The following is a 15466-nucleotide window of genomic DNA, read 5'->3' as shown; positions in this document are numbered from 1 at the left end:
TTAAAATGGCGTCAAACAATTTAGAAAACAGAATTTACAGGATTAGAGAAGGAGGACGACACTAGAATAAAGTGCACAATTCACATTCATATCTGTGACACCCAATTTATCATCATTAAACATTCATTGTCATGTAATTAACTTAAGTCATAATAAGAGTCATAATCACTTTTCATAAAAGTCTCTGGCCTGTCTGCGCTTTGTAAGTTTCCCTTCAATCTGGGTTAATTCAATATCCAATTTCTTTAGTGCTTGTCGTTGTCGGTAATTGCAACCCTCCCAGGAAGCTATACACATTCCAACGTATGTAAAAAAGGCCCAGTTCAAGGCCACCGATTTTCTTGCTAGTTCGAGTGTGAGTAAGGTAAATAGATGGAAAAATACAAATAACAAATGAAGGCTATGATTTAATAGCAATATTTGGTTTACCTTTTAACATCAACTGAATTCCTCCAACTCCGAGGCCAGTTGTTGCTCCAACAATTTGAGATTGCTTGAAACACGGTTCTCGTACAAGATGTTTAAAGTCATTACGAGATACAGACTACCGGTTAGAATTTTTCACTAAAGGAATTTCGCCTATTGATAACACAAAATGCAAACAATTGACGAATTGAATTGTCTTACTGTTAGAGTTTTCCACAAAGCGCTAAAAACAGAACTTTGCTGATCCTTAGAATCCATGTTTGCGAGAGGTTCCTTTAAAACAAAAGAACACAATTCGGATAGAATAGATTTTAGCGTCTGTATTATTACTTCTTCCTTTGGTGTAATGTACGTTTAAAATTCAACACACAGTGTATACGAATGTGTTAAATATATGTACACTGAAAAGTAAACCCACAAAAACGAAGCACTTTAGCAGTTACTGATCACAATTCGTTAGTTATAACGTTTTTTCTACATGCAAAGAGTTGGATTTGGATTTTGGAGTGAGAGCTTTACTAATTATTCCCTCCACCATTTCTTACCTCAATAATTGAATAGTTTGGGGAAAAGGTGATGGCTCCTAATTTCTCTGGTAAACAGCGGTCTTTTCGACCTGCTGGATCCCAATCGAGAAATTGGAACAGTGCAGTTACGGCAAAAGCAAATGAGGAAGTCGTCTTGGAAAATATATGGAATGAAATTCAGTCAAAAAATGAAATTGACACAAAAATGGGCTTTGACAATATTGAGGCTGGACCTCCTCGTATTGGTTGGCTTCTTAACGTTCATCCAACGAGTGTTCCTTCAGATGATAATGCCAACGGGAAAAGTGCCATTGCACTTTACTTCATTCAGGAAGACGGTGAGACATTTCGCGTAACCGTTCCCTATCGTCCTTATTTATATGTCTCAACGAAAGAGGGGAAAGAGGCAGAAGTGGAAGACTATCTAAAGAAGGCTTTTCCAAATCTTATTAAAGACTGTAAACATGTGTACAAAGATGACCTTAAACTTGTTAATCACCTTGTTGGTTATCAGAAACTTTTTGTACAACTGTTCTTTGATAACCAGATGGATTTGTTTACCGTTCGCAGACTTGTTTTGAGCGCCAGCAGAACAAACGAAAATCGCCGAGAGGCTACCAATACGTATGCAGACATTTTCGAAACAAAAGACAACAAGGATGAAAGCACAAATGCGGATGCTCCACTGGACTATATCTTGGATGTCCGGGAATATGACGTCCCTTATCATTCTCGGTCATTAATCGATTTAAATGTTCGTGTGGGACAATGGTTCAATGTTTCATTCAAACATGGAGAGCCAAGTATCACTTTGGATGAGTCTAGAATTGAACGTGCCGAACCCGTCATCATGGCTTTTGATATTGAGACGACGAAGTCACCATTAAAGTTTCCTGACAGCACTTTTGACCAAGTCATGATGATTTCTTACATGATTGACGGCCAAGGTTTTCTTATAACAAATCGGGAAATTATCTCGGAGGATATTCAGGATTTTGAATATACACCTAAACCAGAGTTCGAAGGTCCCTTTGTTATCTTTAATGAAGAGAATGAAATGGCTCTTCTTCAACGGTTTTTTCGTCATATACGCTCCGCAAAGCCATCAATTATCGTCACGTATAACGGTGACTTCTTCGATTGGCCGTTTGTTGATGCCAGAGCATCTTGCCATGGAATGGATATGTTTCAGGAAATTGGTTTTAGTAAAGATCAGGAGGATGAATATAAAAGCACATACTGTGCTCATATGGATGCTTTCCGCTGGGTTAAACGAGACAGTTATCTTCCCCAAGGAAGTCAAGGTTTGAAAGCGGTGACAGTCGCCAAACTTGGTTATGATCCCATTGAATTAGACCCCGAATTGATGACTATTTATGCCTCAGAAAAACCCCAAGTCCTCGCTCAATATTCCGTTTCTGATGCCGTCGCTACATACTATTTGTACATGAAGTACGTTCACCCCTTCATCTTTTCCCTATGTAACATCATTCCACTGAACCCAGACGAAGTTCTACGTAAAGGAACGGGTACTCTTTGTGAAACACTATTAACCGTACAAGCTTGTACGCGAAACATCGTTTTACCTAACAAACATGTTGATCCACTTGAAAAGTTTTTCGATGGACATCTACTTGCGAGTGAAACTTACGTTGGAGGGCACGTCGAAAGTCTTGAAAGTGGTGTCTTTCGTGCTGATATACCCACCGATTTTCATCTAGATCCCAATGTGTATCAAGAATTACTGGATCAACTTGATTCCGCCCTCCATTTTTCTATTACAATAGAAAACAAAAAAAACATGGAAGATATTAGCAATTACGACGAAAGTAAAAGCCGGAATTGTTGAGAAACTTACAGCTCTGCGCGACTCTCCCACTCGCAAGGAAAATCCAAGAATTTACCATCTGGATGTTGCTTCCATGTATCCTAATATTATGATCACTAATCGTTTGCAGCCCGATTCTATTAAGGATGAATCGTTTTGTGCTTCTTGCGACTTAAATGTTCCTGGAAAAACCTGCGACAGAAAGATGATTTGGGCTTGGAGAGGAGAATACTATCCACCAAAAAGAAATGAATATAATATGATTCGGAATGCACTACAATCTGAAGTTTTTCCTCCTAAGTTTAAGAACGGTCCTCCTCGTTCGTTTGACGATCTTAGTCCCCCAGAACAAGCCGAACGTATACAAAAAAGATTATCGGATTACAGCAAAAAGGTATATCACAAGCTTTATGACAATACTATTATAAACAAGGAGACTGTTATTTGTCAAAAGGAAAACTCATTTTACATTGATACCGTCAAAAGCTTCAGAGACAGACGTTATGACTTCAAAGGATTGCAAAAGAAATGGGGAAAGATTCTCGCGGAGCGTCAAAAAGGAGGAACTCTTTCTGGAATTGAAGAAGCCAAAAAAATGATTGTTTTATATAACTCACTCCAACTTGCACATAAGGTTATTCTTAATTCGTTCTATGGTTATGTGATGCGAAAAGGTTCACGCTGGTATTCTATTGAGATGGCAGGTATAACTTGTTTAACGGGTGCTACTATTATTCAAATGGCTCGTCAGATCGTTGAACGAGCTGGCCGTCCTCTAGAATTGGATACTGATGGTATTTGGTGTATTCTGCCTGAATCATTTCCTGAAAACTTTACGCTCAAGACTAAGACTGGCGGAAAGTTTACTGTTTCATATCCTTGTGTGATGTTAAATCATCTAGTTCATGAAAAGTTTACTAATCACCAATTTTCTGTTTTAAAGAATGCCGAAACATTGGAGTATGAAACGTTCAGTGAAAACAGTATTTTTTTCGAAGTTGATGGTCCCTATAGAGCTATGGTTCTTCCAGCTTCAAAGGAAGAAGGAAAAAACTTGAAAAAACGTTACGCCGTATTTAACTTTGACGGCTCTTTGGCAGAATTGAAGGGTTTTGAAATTAAAAGACGAGGAGAGCTAAAACTTATTAAGACATTTCAGGCTCAAATCTTTAAAGTGTTTCTTCAGGGAAAGACATTAGAGGAATGCTATGCCGAAGTTGCAAAAGTAGCCGATAATTGGTTAGAGGTTCTTTTCAGCAAAGGTTCATCTGTTGACGATGACGAGCTTTTTGATTTAATTTCGGAAAATCGAAGCATGACCAAAACCCTCAAAGAGTACGGTAACCAGAAATCAACTTCTATCACTACGGCTCGACGGTTAGCAGAATTTTTAGGGGAGCAAATGGTTAAAGATCGAGGTCTAGCTTGTAAGTTTATTATTTCGTCTCAACCAAGAGGAAGCCCCGTTGCTGAAAGGGCAATACCCGTTGCAATTTTTTCCGCCGAAGAAGGCGTTAAAAAAATATTACTTACGCAGTTGGTTGAAGGATTTCGGAAGAGACTCTTTTGACATTCGGTCCATTCTCGATTGGGATTATTATTTAGAACGATTGGGATCTGTCGTTCAGAAACTTATCAGCATTCCAGCCGTGTTACAAAGGATTGCTAACCCCGTCCCTCGGATACCCCTGCCTAATTGGTTGTTTAAACGAGTAGCTGAACAGAATTCTAAATTTCAGCAAGTGAAGCTTGAGTCATTCTTGTCAAAACAAAAGGTTGAAGATAAAAACAAGCCCGTAATTAATGACATAGAGGATATCTTATCTCCTGCGAAAGCACATGTTTCTCCTATTGCCATAGTTAAGAAAAGAAAAGCCGTTCACTCTGCCACTGAGGCACCTTTGACTTTTAAGGAGACCTTCGTTCCTATAAATGAAGACTATAGACACTGGCTTGTATACGCAAAAAAGAAATGGGCATTCCAAAAGCAAGTTAGAGATCGAAGACGAACCATTATTGGACATTCGAATTCTATTAGTGGTGCGTTTCAATCTTCGATGGAGGAATTAATTAACAATACATGGCATATTCTTCAGATTAGACCAACAGATGTCCCTGGTCTTCTCCTTGCTTGGATTGTTGTCAACAAACGGCTCACATCCGTTAAGTTGAAGGTTCATCGAAAATTCTATGTGAACTTTAAGACTAATGACTTACCTGAAGTTGAAATTGAAGGCTGTGTTATTGAAAAGAGCAACTGCATTTTGCCCCACGGAAAGCCAACGAATAATCTTTTTTCTTTGATCATACCAGAGAAAATCTACCAAAGTGAATGCGACTGTCTCTCATTAATATTTTCACATAATTCAGTTGAGGTGTGTACGAAAGAGGAATATCACCTGTCGAACGTGCCGTCCTTGAACTGGGCTACGTGTAGACTTAATGGCACTGTTTCAGGTGCTTTTGGAGAAGCACTAGAAACAGGTTTCCTCACATCAATGCTCAATCAAAGCGAAGATGACTATTTGGCCGATATTGACGTCAAATATGTTTATCTTTTCCATGCAAGTTTTGACAATAAGATGATGGTAGGATTATTTTACCCTCATTTAAGTTCAGCGGATATCATTATTGTTGACAAACACACTACTGATCACAGTTTCCCTCCATTAAAAAAACTGTATGAAGAGGCTTTACCTTCATACAAACAAAGTGAAGCACCGAGTTGCATCAAGTACGGTGATACTATAGAAGCAGGTGTTTCTTTTTGCAATTCCCCCAAACAGATGTATAAGAGTTTAACTGATAAGCTTAGCAAGTTTGTTTCTTCTAAATTAGGTGTTTGCACCTTAATTTTGGAAACATCTGAGGCATTCATTCTAAAGAAAAACTTGAAAATCCTTGACGATATTCCGTTCGCCGTGATTGAGCGACATGACACCGCCAACATGTCATTTTCTTGGAAGTCAACTTATGCGAAAATGATGATCCGACACTATCTTGGCATTGGTCCATGGATTACTCACCAACGGCAGTTAGCTGCATACGCAAGTATCCCTTTCTGTAACTTTGAAAAAGATAACATGCAGTACCTTTTGGACATTGAATATGCACGCCGCTTAACTGAGAAACAAATTATTCTCTGGTGGAACAAAAATCCATTACCAGATCTGGGTGGTTTAGAACATGATGATATTCTTCATTTAACAAGTCCAAGTGATAATTTTGAATTGAACTACTCCGGAGCATATGCCAATGCTTCTGTTGATATTCATATCTCTAATTTGGCCATGTGCAGTATCCTTAACTCTGCCATTGTAAACGATGCAGAAGGCGTTGAGGATTTCAGTGCATTAGATGACTCATATCTTGCTAGTGATTCTGGAAATCTGGAAGCAAGGTTCGGAGCTAGTGAGAATTTTGGTCTTACATATTCCCTGCCAATCTTAAAAGACCTTGTGAAAGAGCTATGGCTTGAAGCGGGCAAGGGCGATCTCATTGCTGACCTCATTATTCAGCACCTTGTTCGCTGGGTTCAACAAACAGATGCCCACATGTATGATCCGGTTCTGGTTACGCATGTTCGTTTGTTAATGAGAAAAACATTTTTGCAGCTTCTGGCAGAGTTTAGAAGATTCGGTGTGCATGTGGTTTACGCTAACGCGAAAAGAGTGCTCATATCAACTAAAAAGCCTGCTATTCAAACTGCTGCATCGTTCGCAAATTATGTTCTAAAAACCATAAAGAGCTTGCCCTTGTTCCACTTTGTCGACTTTACCATCCGCGAATACTGGGACTATTTACTATGGATGGATCCCTTCAATTACGGTGGAAAAGCATGCATCCCAGAAAGTCTTGCCCAAACAAATTGCGTTCTTCAAACAACCGTTTCTTGGCATATCAAAAAACACTTGCCTTCTTCCATGCAAAATGAGTTCCAAAATTGGATTATTGAGTTTGTTGAAGAAATTCACAAACTGAAAATGGAGAAAAACGAAGAACAAAAACTTAGAGTTCGTGTCCGGAACAACAATGAAGATGTTGAGGAGGAAATACTTGGGGCAGGACTCATTAAACGAAAATTTCTCGCACCTTTGGAGCGACAAATTTCTCAGTTTCAGCATCAATACCAAAAGTCGCTCTTAAATTCGGATGTTGATGTTGACTTTTCTATTCCACAATTACCAGGCACACATCTCTCTCCAAAAAACCCAGTGCTGGAATTTGCCAAAAGCATATGTACTGTATTTAATCTTGCTGGAAATCTTTCATTAGAAGTTCGAGCTTTACAGAAAAGTCTGTACTCCATCCTCAATGTTCGCGATTTCTCAAAAGATACCGAGTTTATCTATCCAAGTAAAAGGCTGCAATTAGAACAAGTGCCTTGCAAACACTGCGGTAATAGTCAAGATTTTGATCTCTGCCTCAACGAGGAGCTTTGGCCGGAGCGAACAGAGTCTGGTCAACTTCAGTTTTCAACCGGTTGGCACTGTACCATCTGTAACCTTGAATACGATAGATGGGCATTTGAAGAAATGTTAGTCGAGGTGTTACAAAAGCAACTACTGAAGTTCCAAGTCCAAGACTTCCACTGTGCGAAGTGCGGAAACATTCGCACATCGCCTTTCAAAAGTCTGTGCTCATGTTCGGGAGCATGGAAGATGAGCTATCCCCAAGAGAAGTTTCTTGACCTACTGTCTGTGTATAGAAATATTGCCGAGTACTACGAGTTTACCATGCTAAAAGCGATGGTTAGTACGATTGACCAATCCATCTCATAGTCTGAAACCATACTGGTTTTGGGAATAATGGCAAGTATGATCGACCGTTCTATACCTTAAAGAGTCCAAGCTTTGTTCTTCAGTTTTTTATTTGTTACGAGTCTAATGAATTGTATATTACGGTAAACAAACAAAGGTTTCAAGAATCCTAATGAAAAGATACTCGCACACAACTATTCTTTGCACAAAAGGACGCGTTTGAGCCACTTATTGCTATTTATGAAAGGGTTCAAACTTTCGCTTACAAGCGAATTTAAATACCTTAATAACATTTATTCAATAGAAACATAACAGAACAGGGGAGGTAAATAAACATTTACAGTACGAGAGACCTATTTCGCAGTATTTATTTAATTAACAATAATGAATTTCATAGTTCAATTTCTCATCGGGCTCGAAACGGCTTATTTTACCACTCTGCTACTTGAAACAATTTTTCTTGCGGTCTTACAGCGTCTCTAGGCACAAAATGCCGCAACATAAAGAGTTTGCTGCCAAAAATCTCGTCATCTTAATTGTCCAAGCTAATAGCAATGCATCTTAAAACGTGTGAACTTTTCGAACCCAGCGAACTCTTGTGTCATACCGTTGGTCCGACCCTAGTCTCACATTTGCCATCAGAAGGAACTTTTCTTCCTCCACTTCCTCAACAGCAATTGACGATTATAAGAACGCGAATATCCATAAGAACACGGTCCTTACACATCAATTGTGTTATTTTGTATCATTTTTGAAATTCTGACTTGAACTCGGAATCAAAACATATGTCGGCTCCTATTATGGACTTAGGATCAGATTTAAGGCAATCCTATGTTAATGAAACAGACTTAGACGACTTTCGTAACTACACTTCACAGCATCAGTCGGAAAGAGACAAGCGAATTGAATACATTGAAGCTCAACATGACTGGAATCCAATTAATGAACGCGTTCAACGATTTAGTGGACGGCAACGAAGGGACGAAAAGCGTGAAGGATTCACGTATCCTTTACTTCGATGGCCATTGATGTTGTTTTCCTTGATATCATTAGTAATTACTGGATCTCTGTACATATTTACTCGCTTGTTTATTAGCATTCACGAAAATGTCTTCATTTGGAGAGGCGAAGCTGAACGTTTAAGAAAGCGACTTAACAAGTCTACCAGTTATGAAGAGTGGAAAACAAATGCGATTGCTTTAGACAAGTACTTGGGTCATGACGAATGGTTTGACGACCCAAAGTTCGCGTATTACGACTATACATTAGTCGGAACCGTACTCTCCAACATCCGTAAACACAGGAAAGAAAAGAATTGGGAGGCACTGAAGTCAACTTTGGACGTCTGTGTCCGTAGCAATTTTGCAGGCTTGGATAGTCCTATGCTGTACTCCCAGACTTACTATGGCACCAAAAAACTTGTAGACGAGTTTTACACGGAAGTTACAGAGTGTTTACAGCTGCTGCTTACAGAGAACGTTTTTGACGAGTACGAGTCACGGCGTGTTTTCCAGTACTTTGCCCGGAATTTTGGACGAACGGCATTGTGTTTGTCGGGCGGTGCCAGTTTTTCTTTCTATCATTTGGGCGTTGTTCGTGCACTTTTGGACGAAAATCTCCTTCCCAGTGTGATTACTGGTACGAGCGGTGGTGGCCTTGTTGCTGCTTTATTATGTACGCGAACGAATGAAGAGTTAAAAGAGATAATTGTGCCTCAAATGGCTTCCCATTTCGAGTCGCAAATGGGGAACTTTATGGATACAATTGTTCGGTACGTTAAAACAGGCGCTCGTTTTAGTGAAGTAGCTTGGGCTCGAACCTGTATGTGGTTTACCCGTGGAAGTATGACTTTCGCTGAAGCCTATGAGCGCACAGGTCGTATTCTCAATATCACTGTCGTTCCAAGCGATGTCCATTCGCCGCCCAAAATTATCAACTATCTGACAGCTCCCAATACAATCATTTGGAGTGCTGTCATTGCTAGTTGTGCCGTCCCCGGGATTCTACGACCAGTACCTTTAATGACACGTTCGGTTGATGGCAAGCTTATACCATACAATTTTGGCAATCGCTGGAGAGATGGAAGTCTGCGTACAGATATACCGCTCGCAGAACTTCGAACCCAGTTCAATGTTCACTACTCCATTGTCAGCCAAACGAATCCCCATATTCAAATTTTCTTTTTCTCTCCTCGTGGCGCTATAGGCAGACCTGTCTCCCATCGCAAAGGTCAGGGCTGGCGAGGTGGTTATTTGGGAAGTGCCTTGGAGCAGTATTTGAAGTTTGAAATGATTAAATGGCTTCATGTTGTACGCAGTCTGGAACTTTTGCCGCGCCCTTTCGGTCAAGACTGGAGCAACGTCTTCTTACAGCGTTTTGAGGGAACTGTTACGATTTGGCCTAAGACTCTGTTGTCCGACTTTTATTACATTTTGGATCCTCCTACTGAGCAACGTCTCGGTCGAATGATTCTCGCTGGTAAACGCGCTTCTTTTCCCAAACTCAAATTTATTTCCTATCGTATGGAAGTTGAAAAGCTAATTGAGCAAGGACGCGCCAAATATGACGCTACTGAGCTAGGCACCGCTGCAGATGGTGATGTTGGAACAGTATTGTCCACTGAAGATGTTCGAGTCAGCAAAGAATCTGCGGACATTCAACCTGTCGATGTTTCTTACATGGCAGATTGATGTGCTACCGTTCATCTGAAGTGAATGTGTGTTCACCGTATATGAGATGACACCCTGTATGTTTTGAAAATGACCAATGTAATTTTATGAATGAAGCTATTTACAAGCACCCAATTTAATTAAATAGTAAATCACACAGCTTTTAGTAGATTTGGTGGAAAACTACTTTGCCTTCTCGTCCTCAATAACCTCCTGGGCGATGCGGAGGCATTTAGAAATTACAACGTTACGATCCCAAGTACTCCGAGTGTCCCATATAACTTTGTAAAGCGATGCATGTAACCGCTCAAGCTGATCAACGGTGTAGTTTTCGGTGCTTGAGATCAGCTGCTCCCGGAGCTCACTTAACTTTTGTTTGTCTAAATGCAGCTGCATTTCTTCCGCTTTCACCTCCTCCGCAACGTCTGGTTCCAACGGGACAGCTGTAGGTACGTCGACAGTTTCGTCTTTTTCGGTAGGAACCCTTAATTCTTGAGGAACAGAAGGAGGCTCCTTTGACGCAATTACCTTTGGAATCAGTTCATAAGGGTCTTTCTGCAGTTGCATGTGTATTTTCATGACAGTATTCGGCGAATCGAGCTGCATGTCCTCCTCTTCCTGTAAAACAGGTGTGTGAACAACCGAAGCGGCTGCTAGTGCGGCCTCATTTGCTTCTTTTAATTCCTCCAGGCGAAGTCTCTCATCAAGCTTCTTTTGGCGAATGCGCCTCCGTTCAGCTTCACGGACAGCCATCCGCTCACAATCTTGAAAGAAATGGCCATCCTCCATATCTTCAAGGGCAAACTGAACGTTGGTGTACATTTCTTGTGCGCGCTTTTTCGTTTCGAGGTCCCCAAGCTTAAGGGCATCCTTGAGAATAAGTCTGATGTCTTTAAGAAATTCAAGAGGAGTGCAATAACTGTTATCCCAAACACGTTTCTCCACTTCCTCTAAACTCATCATGCTAAACGTTTCTGAAGTGCCAATACGACGCACTTGGTCGTCAACCAATTCAAAATTACAATCATCTCGCGAAACCTGAGCGTCACCTGTTTCCGGATCGACGAAATGTATATCACTGAAGTCGATAAGTGGTTTCCGAAATTTTCTATAACGAGGCTTCAAGCTTCCCAGCAGCGCATTAAGTTTAATTTTCAGTTTGTTAAGAAGACGCATATCGTTATGTTTTGTTTGCTTTAATTGGTTCTTCTCCGGAGTTGCATCAACAACAACAGGCGCAATTGGCAATTCTGGAAGTGTCCGTTTTTTCCGCGGCACGCCATCTGGTAATTCAGTGGGAGGTTTCGCAATAAGGTCAATTACTGCCTGAAAGAAGAGTTTTAGGCTTCGCTTAGATGGCCGCTGTAATTCAAATACAGAACGTTTATGGGGAAACCATTCAAGAAGCAAAGGATGACAAGAGGCCAGAGGCACCCAAGAAATAGCGAGAAATAAGACTGGATCTGAAGGTGCTAAACTTTCAAGCAGAGAAGAAAACGTCGCAATCGCGCTTTCCGGCAGTACATTAAGCCAACTGTCAATGTCCGAAATATAAATAACACCAGGTGTATGCCGCCTAACTTCTGCGAATAACTGAATAATAGTACTCTCCAAACTTTGATTGGAGTCTTGTAGAAGGGTAGACAAGTCAAAGGATTGCACGTGTACACCTTCAAAGTATTGGAGAATGGCAGGTCCCAAGTCAACCTGGCCTAAACCTTTCTCACCACAGATTAAGAGACGAGGTCGATAAACACGTAAAGTTTCCAAGTCGTCCAATCTCTGCTGATATTCGAAGCTATCATCACAAGGATCATCGTACATTGCTTCCTCCATAATATTAACCTTTTTTGGAAGTGGCATTATATGATGTAGGGTGCGTAAAATTGACTTTAGTGTTTGTCCTAACAATACTTCCAATTCAGCAGGCAGGGGCTTATTACCTGAAATTGCAGAACGTTGTGAAGACGGCACAATCCGCTTCATGGAGAGGACAAAGTCCTTAACCTTAACTTGTATTGATTTTGGATCAAGAAGTAATTTTTGTGAACTGCTATAAATCTGAGGGAATGTACGCTTCACAGCATTAAGAGCCGCCTCAGTGCATAAAGCTCTCAAATCAGCGCCTCCATACCCTTTAGTTTTCTGAGCAAGCAAGTCACATAAGTTCGGGTCCAAGGGAGGGTCCCAATTCTTTGTGTGAATTTTAATAATGGATTTCCGAGCTTCTAAGTCGGGCAAAGGAAAGTAAAATTCACGATCAAAACGACCTGGTCGTCGTAAGGCAGGATCTACTGCATCTGGGCGGTTTGTGGCGCCAATCACAATGACCTGTCCTCGACCATCCATACCATCCATCAACGCTAATAAAGTTGAAACAATAGACGCATGGATTTGTTCCTGTTTACTACTTCGCACTGGAGCCAAACCGTCAATCTCATCGAAAAAGATGATACTAGGTTGAGTGTTTCTCGCTTCTTCAAACAGTAACCTTAATTGCCGTTCTGCCTCACCAATCCATTTGCTAAGACAGTCGGCACCTTTCCGCATATAAAACGAGATTTTCTTTCCTTCAGTAGAACATGTGGCCGCCAACGCACGCGCCATCAGCGTTTTTCCTGTACCAGGCGGTCCATGGAAAAGAACACCACGAGGAGGCTTCAGATTAAAACGAAGAAACACTTCGGGATACAGTAATGGGAGCATTACCATTTCTTTCAATTGATTGATGTGATTATCCAAACCCCCAACGGAATCAAACGAGATAGATTTGTCGACCCCCAAAGGATCCAAGTCTGCCAAATCCTTCGTATTGTTCACCTGACCGAAATTTGCTGGACCGCCCGCGGAATTTGGATCCTCTAAAGCCTTTATGCCCGAATCACCACCAACTTGTTTTCCAATAATACCTTCATCATCGGAATCGCTGAAAAAGTCCAGGTCAACGGGATTGTTCACCTGTTTCTGTAATAAGCGTATCACCACATGCTCAGCTGCCGTTTTTTTGCGATTTGAATTGGAGGTTGTGGTGTTGTTCAACTGATCCAATTCATCTGGTCCATAATCGGGTGCTGGCAGTCTATAATCTGGTCGGGATTTGCGTTTCCGCAAAGTTGGGCGATGCTCCTCTTCCTCTTCTTCCTCACCATTCGCATGTTGCCGGTTACGAAGTCGAGCGGAACGTCGCGTACCCGTTTGCTCTTCAGAAGAAAATTCCTCCGATTCAAGACTTGTTAGTTCGGACTCTGTGTCCACAAACGAAGCATTGCTAGAGTCTTCTTCATAATTGTCATTGTCACCATAGCTGACACTGGAACGATGACTTCTTCGAGTTTGAGTTTCATAATACTCCTCGTCTTCATCATCTTCATCTTTCACCACAGAGCGACGTGCACGCTTTGAGGGACGAGAGTTGCTTTGTCGCCGCCGCCGCCGGTGGTTCACAGGCTCAAAATCCGGATCATCGCTGTTGTCATCTTTCACTTCAACATCATCCTCTAACTCGCTTTCCTTTTCGCCGGAAGGCATGGACTCCAAATAAGCCGAAGGCTGTTCGGTGAAGTTGTTATCCTCAATTTGAGCGCTCTGCTCACCTTCATCGGCAACATTCTCAGACTCTTCATCAGACGGTTCCATCGGCATATCAGAAGCTGCCTCTAATTCCGCATGCTCTAATGAATCAAGGTAACGTTGTTTTGCGCCAGAATCCTTGAAGCAGATTCTCACAGGATGCCTTTTCCAAAGATAGGGGTTTGTGAAATCAGCGCCGGGTTTGTTAAGAGAGTCGGAAAAGGGCGGGAACGGAGGTCCCCGGTTTTCTGAAAAAGCAGACACTTTTGTAATTGACTAGGGAAAGAGAGAACGCGTCCACTATCAGTTGGTCAATAATGTTTTAGCCAACCACTGCACTTGACCAAAAGTAAATGATGGCAATGGGTATAATATACGGTGAACGAATCACTGCTCTGTCGTAAACCTTTTTTTATGAATTGTCGCTATTGCTGAAGCGTTTTAATTAACCGCCACGAGCGAAATCTATTTTCTAGAGAATAGACCAAGGAAAAATAAACTTGCAACTTCCTAAGCGTTATGAGATGTACGAACTGCCGCAAGTTCGCGCTTTATCCCCAGATTCAGTGAAGATACACTGAAAACGTTCGTCGCCAAAACAAAGTCAGAGGCCAAATGTTCCGTACGATTAAAGAGTAATATTTAGCACTGGAACCCTTATCGAAGCCGTAATTCCTGCCCTTCTAGTAGCGGAACTTGCAGGTGAATGGGAAAATGATGGTGTTGGCAAACTCGGCTGAACTGTGTGGTCAGCACCACGTTTGGTGGTATGAGTCAGTAGAGTCGCCCACCAATACTGAAATAGACATCCTTAAAAGGTCGTTCTCATTGACGCGACGAAAAAAAAAAGAAATCCTGTTTTATAAAGGAAATGCAAAACATTAGAGACTACATGTCAATGATCCGTTTCCATGAGAAATGAAAAAGTATTGCTCCGTCTGACAATTTAGCCTGCGGTGATCATCTTCAAGTTTTCAGTCAGCCATTATAGGTGTTTGGTTTTTGGTAGGTTCAGCTCAGCTTGAGACGTCTAGTTATTACAATTTTGCCAAAACCTGTTTTTTGAGATATATATTTTTTTTGTTAATACGGTTCAACAATGACACTAAGTGTATGTAGCATTATATATTCACGTTTTATCATGAAGAAGAACTATAAATCTTGCTCTTTTTGAGAGGGAAAACCTGCTTTTCGACTTTTTGTACGTTGAAGTACAGTAAACTTCACTATGTCATTTAACGAATACTCTTGAGTGTTAAAGCAATACTTTACAGTTCATTGCGTTCTCATAAATGTGTTTAGTGAACTTTAACACCTTATAAAGAAGCACCTTATCGTGCACTACATTTCGTTAAGTGTAATAGCGGGGCTTAATGAAACTTACGAGAGCCTACAGCAGTGCTTTGCACCACAGTAAAATTAATAACGTAAAATACAGAAGTGGTAGGTAGTTCGTTTTGTTTCACTAAATGAGTTAATGAAGTACAACGTGCTTTACTGATGTAAGCTTACAGCACGTTATAATGCAGTATAATAAATACTGCACATCTTTAGAATGCATTATTAAAAATACCGAATTTCTTTGCAACACAAAGTATTTCCTAGTAGTTCGTTAAATTGCACTATTTAAAATAGCATACTGCATAGTAGTGCATTGTACTATTAACGGCCATTTAAAAACTCCTT

General features: G+C 40.9%; 4 protein-coding genes across 4 annotated transcripts; 2 read left to right on the top strand and 2 right to left on the bottom strand.

Moving 5' to 3' along the window:
• Positions 1 to 72: 72 nt before the first annotated feature.
• SJAG_06046 (hypothetical protein) lies at positions 73 to 1356 on the bottom strand. Its single transcript, XM_011050685.1, has 3 exons — positions 628 to 1356; positions 430 to 544; positions 73 to 344 (listed from the first exon to the last, which is right to left on the bottom strand). Exons 1-3 carry the CDS (start codon positions 682 to 684, stop codon positions 166 to 168), a joined length of 351 nt encoding a protein of 116 aa, XP_011048987.1. The 5' UTR covers positions 685 to 1356; the 3' UTR covers positions 73 to 165.
• On the top strand, positions 1003 to 7562 carry SJAG_02908 (DNA polymerase epsilon catalytic subunit A Pol2; the record flags this gene model as incomplete). The annotated part of the gene is made up of 3 exons (XM_002174057.2): positions 1003 to 2782; positions 2814 to 4158; positions 4319 to 7562. 3 exons carry the CDS (start codon positions 1003 to 1005, stop codon positions 7560 to 7562), a joined length of 6369 nt encoding a protein of 2122 aa, XP_002174093.2.
• Positions 7563 to 7745: 183 nt separating this feature from the next.
• Positions 7746 to 14992, bottom strand: SJAG_02906 (ATPase with bromodomain protein). The gene has a single exon (XM_002174055.2). The coding sequence runs from the start codon at positions 13850 to 13852 to the stop codon at positions 10394 to 10396; it is 3459 nt and encodes a 1152-aa protein (XP_002174091.1). The 5' UTR covers positions 13853 to 14992; the 3' UTR covers positions 7746 to 10393.
• Positions 8156 to 10367, top strand: SJAG_02907 (triacylglycerol lipase). Its single transcript, XM_002174056.2, has one exon. The coding sequence runs from the start codon at positions 8327 to 8329 to the stop codon at positions 10229 to 10231; it is 1905 nt and encodes a 634-aa protein (XP_002174092.1). The 5' UTR covers positions 8156 to 8326; the 3' UTR covers positions 10232 to 10367.
• Positions 14993 to 15466: the final 474 nt, after the last annotated feature.

The sequence above is a fragment of the Schizosaccharomyces japonicus genome, assembly GCF_000149845.2.
Source record: "Schizosaccharomyces japonicus yFS275 unplaced genomic scaffold supercont5.1, whole genome shotgun sequence".
NCBI classification, from domain to species: domain Eukaryota; kingdom Fungi; phylum Ascomycota; class Schizosaccharomycetes; order Schizosaccharomycetales; family Schizosaccharomycetaceae; genus Schizosaccharomyces; species Schizosaccharomyces japonicus.
The sequence above is the reverse complement of the archived record's forward strand: the minus strand, read 5'-3'. Positions and strand labels throughout refer to the sequence as shown.

Coding starts and splice junctions, on each gene's coding strand:
- SJAG_06046 (XM_011050685.1), bottom strand. CDS start 684: ATGGATTCTAAGGATCAGCAAAGTTCTGTTTTTAGCGCTTTGTGGAAA. Junction 545..627: donor CTTTGTGGAAAACTCTAACA/GTAAGACAATTC, acceptor TCTAACCGGTAG/TCTGTATCTCGTAATGACTT. Junction 345..429: donor AATTCAGTTGATGTTAAAAG/GTAAACCAAATA, acceptor CACTCGAACTAG/CAAGAAAATCGGTGGCCTTG.
- SJAG_02907 (XM_002174056.2), top strand. CDS start 8,327: ATGTCGGCTCCTATTATGGACTTAGGATCAGATTTAAGGCAATCCTAT.
- SJAG_02906 (XM_002174055.2), bottom strand. CDS start 13,852: ATGCCGATGGAACCGTCTGATGAAGAGTCTGAGAATGTTGCCGATGAA.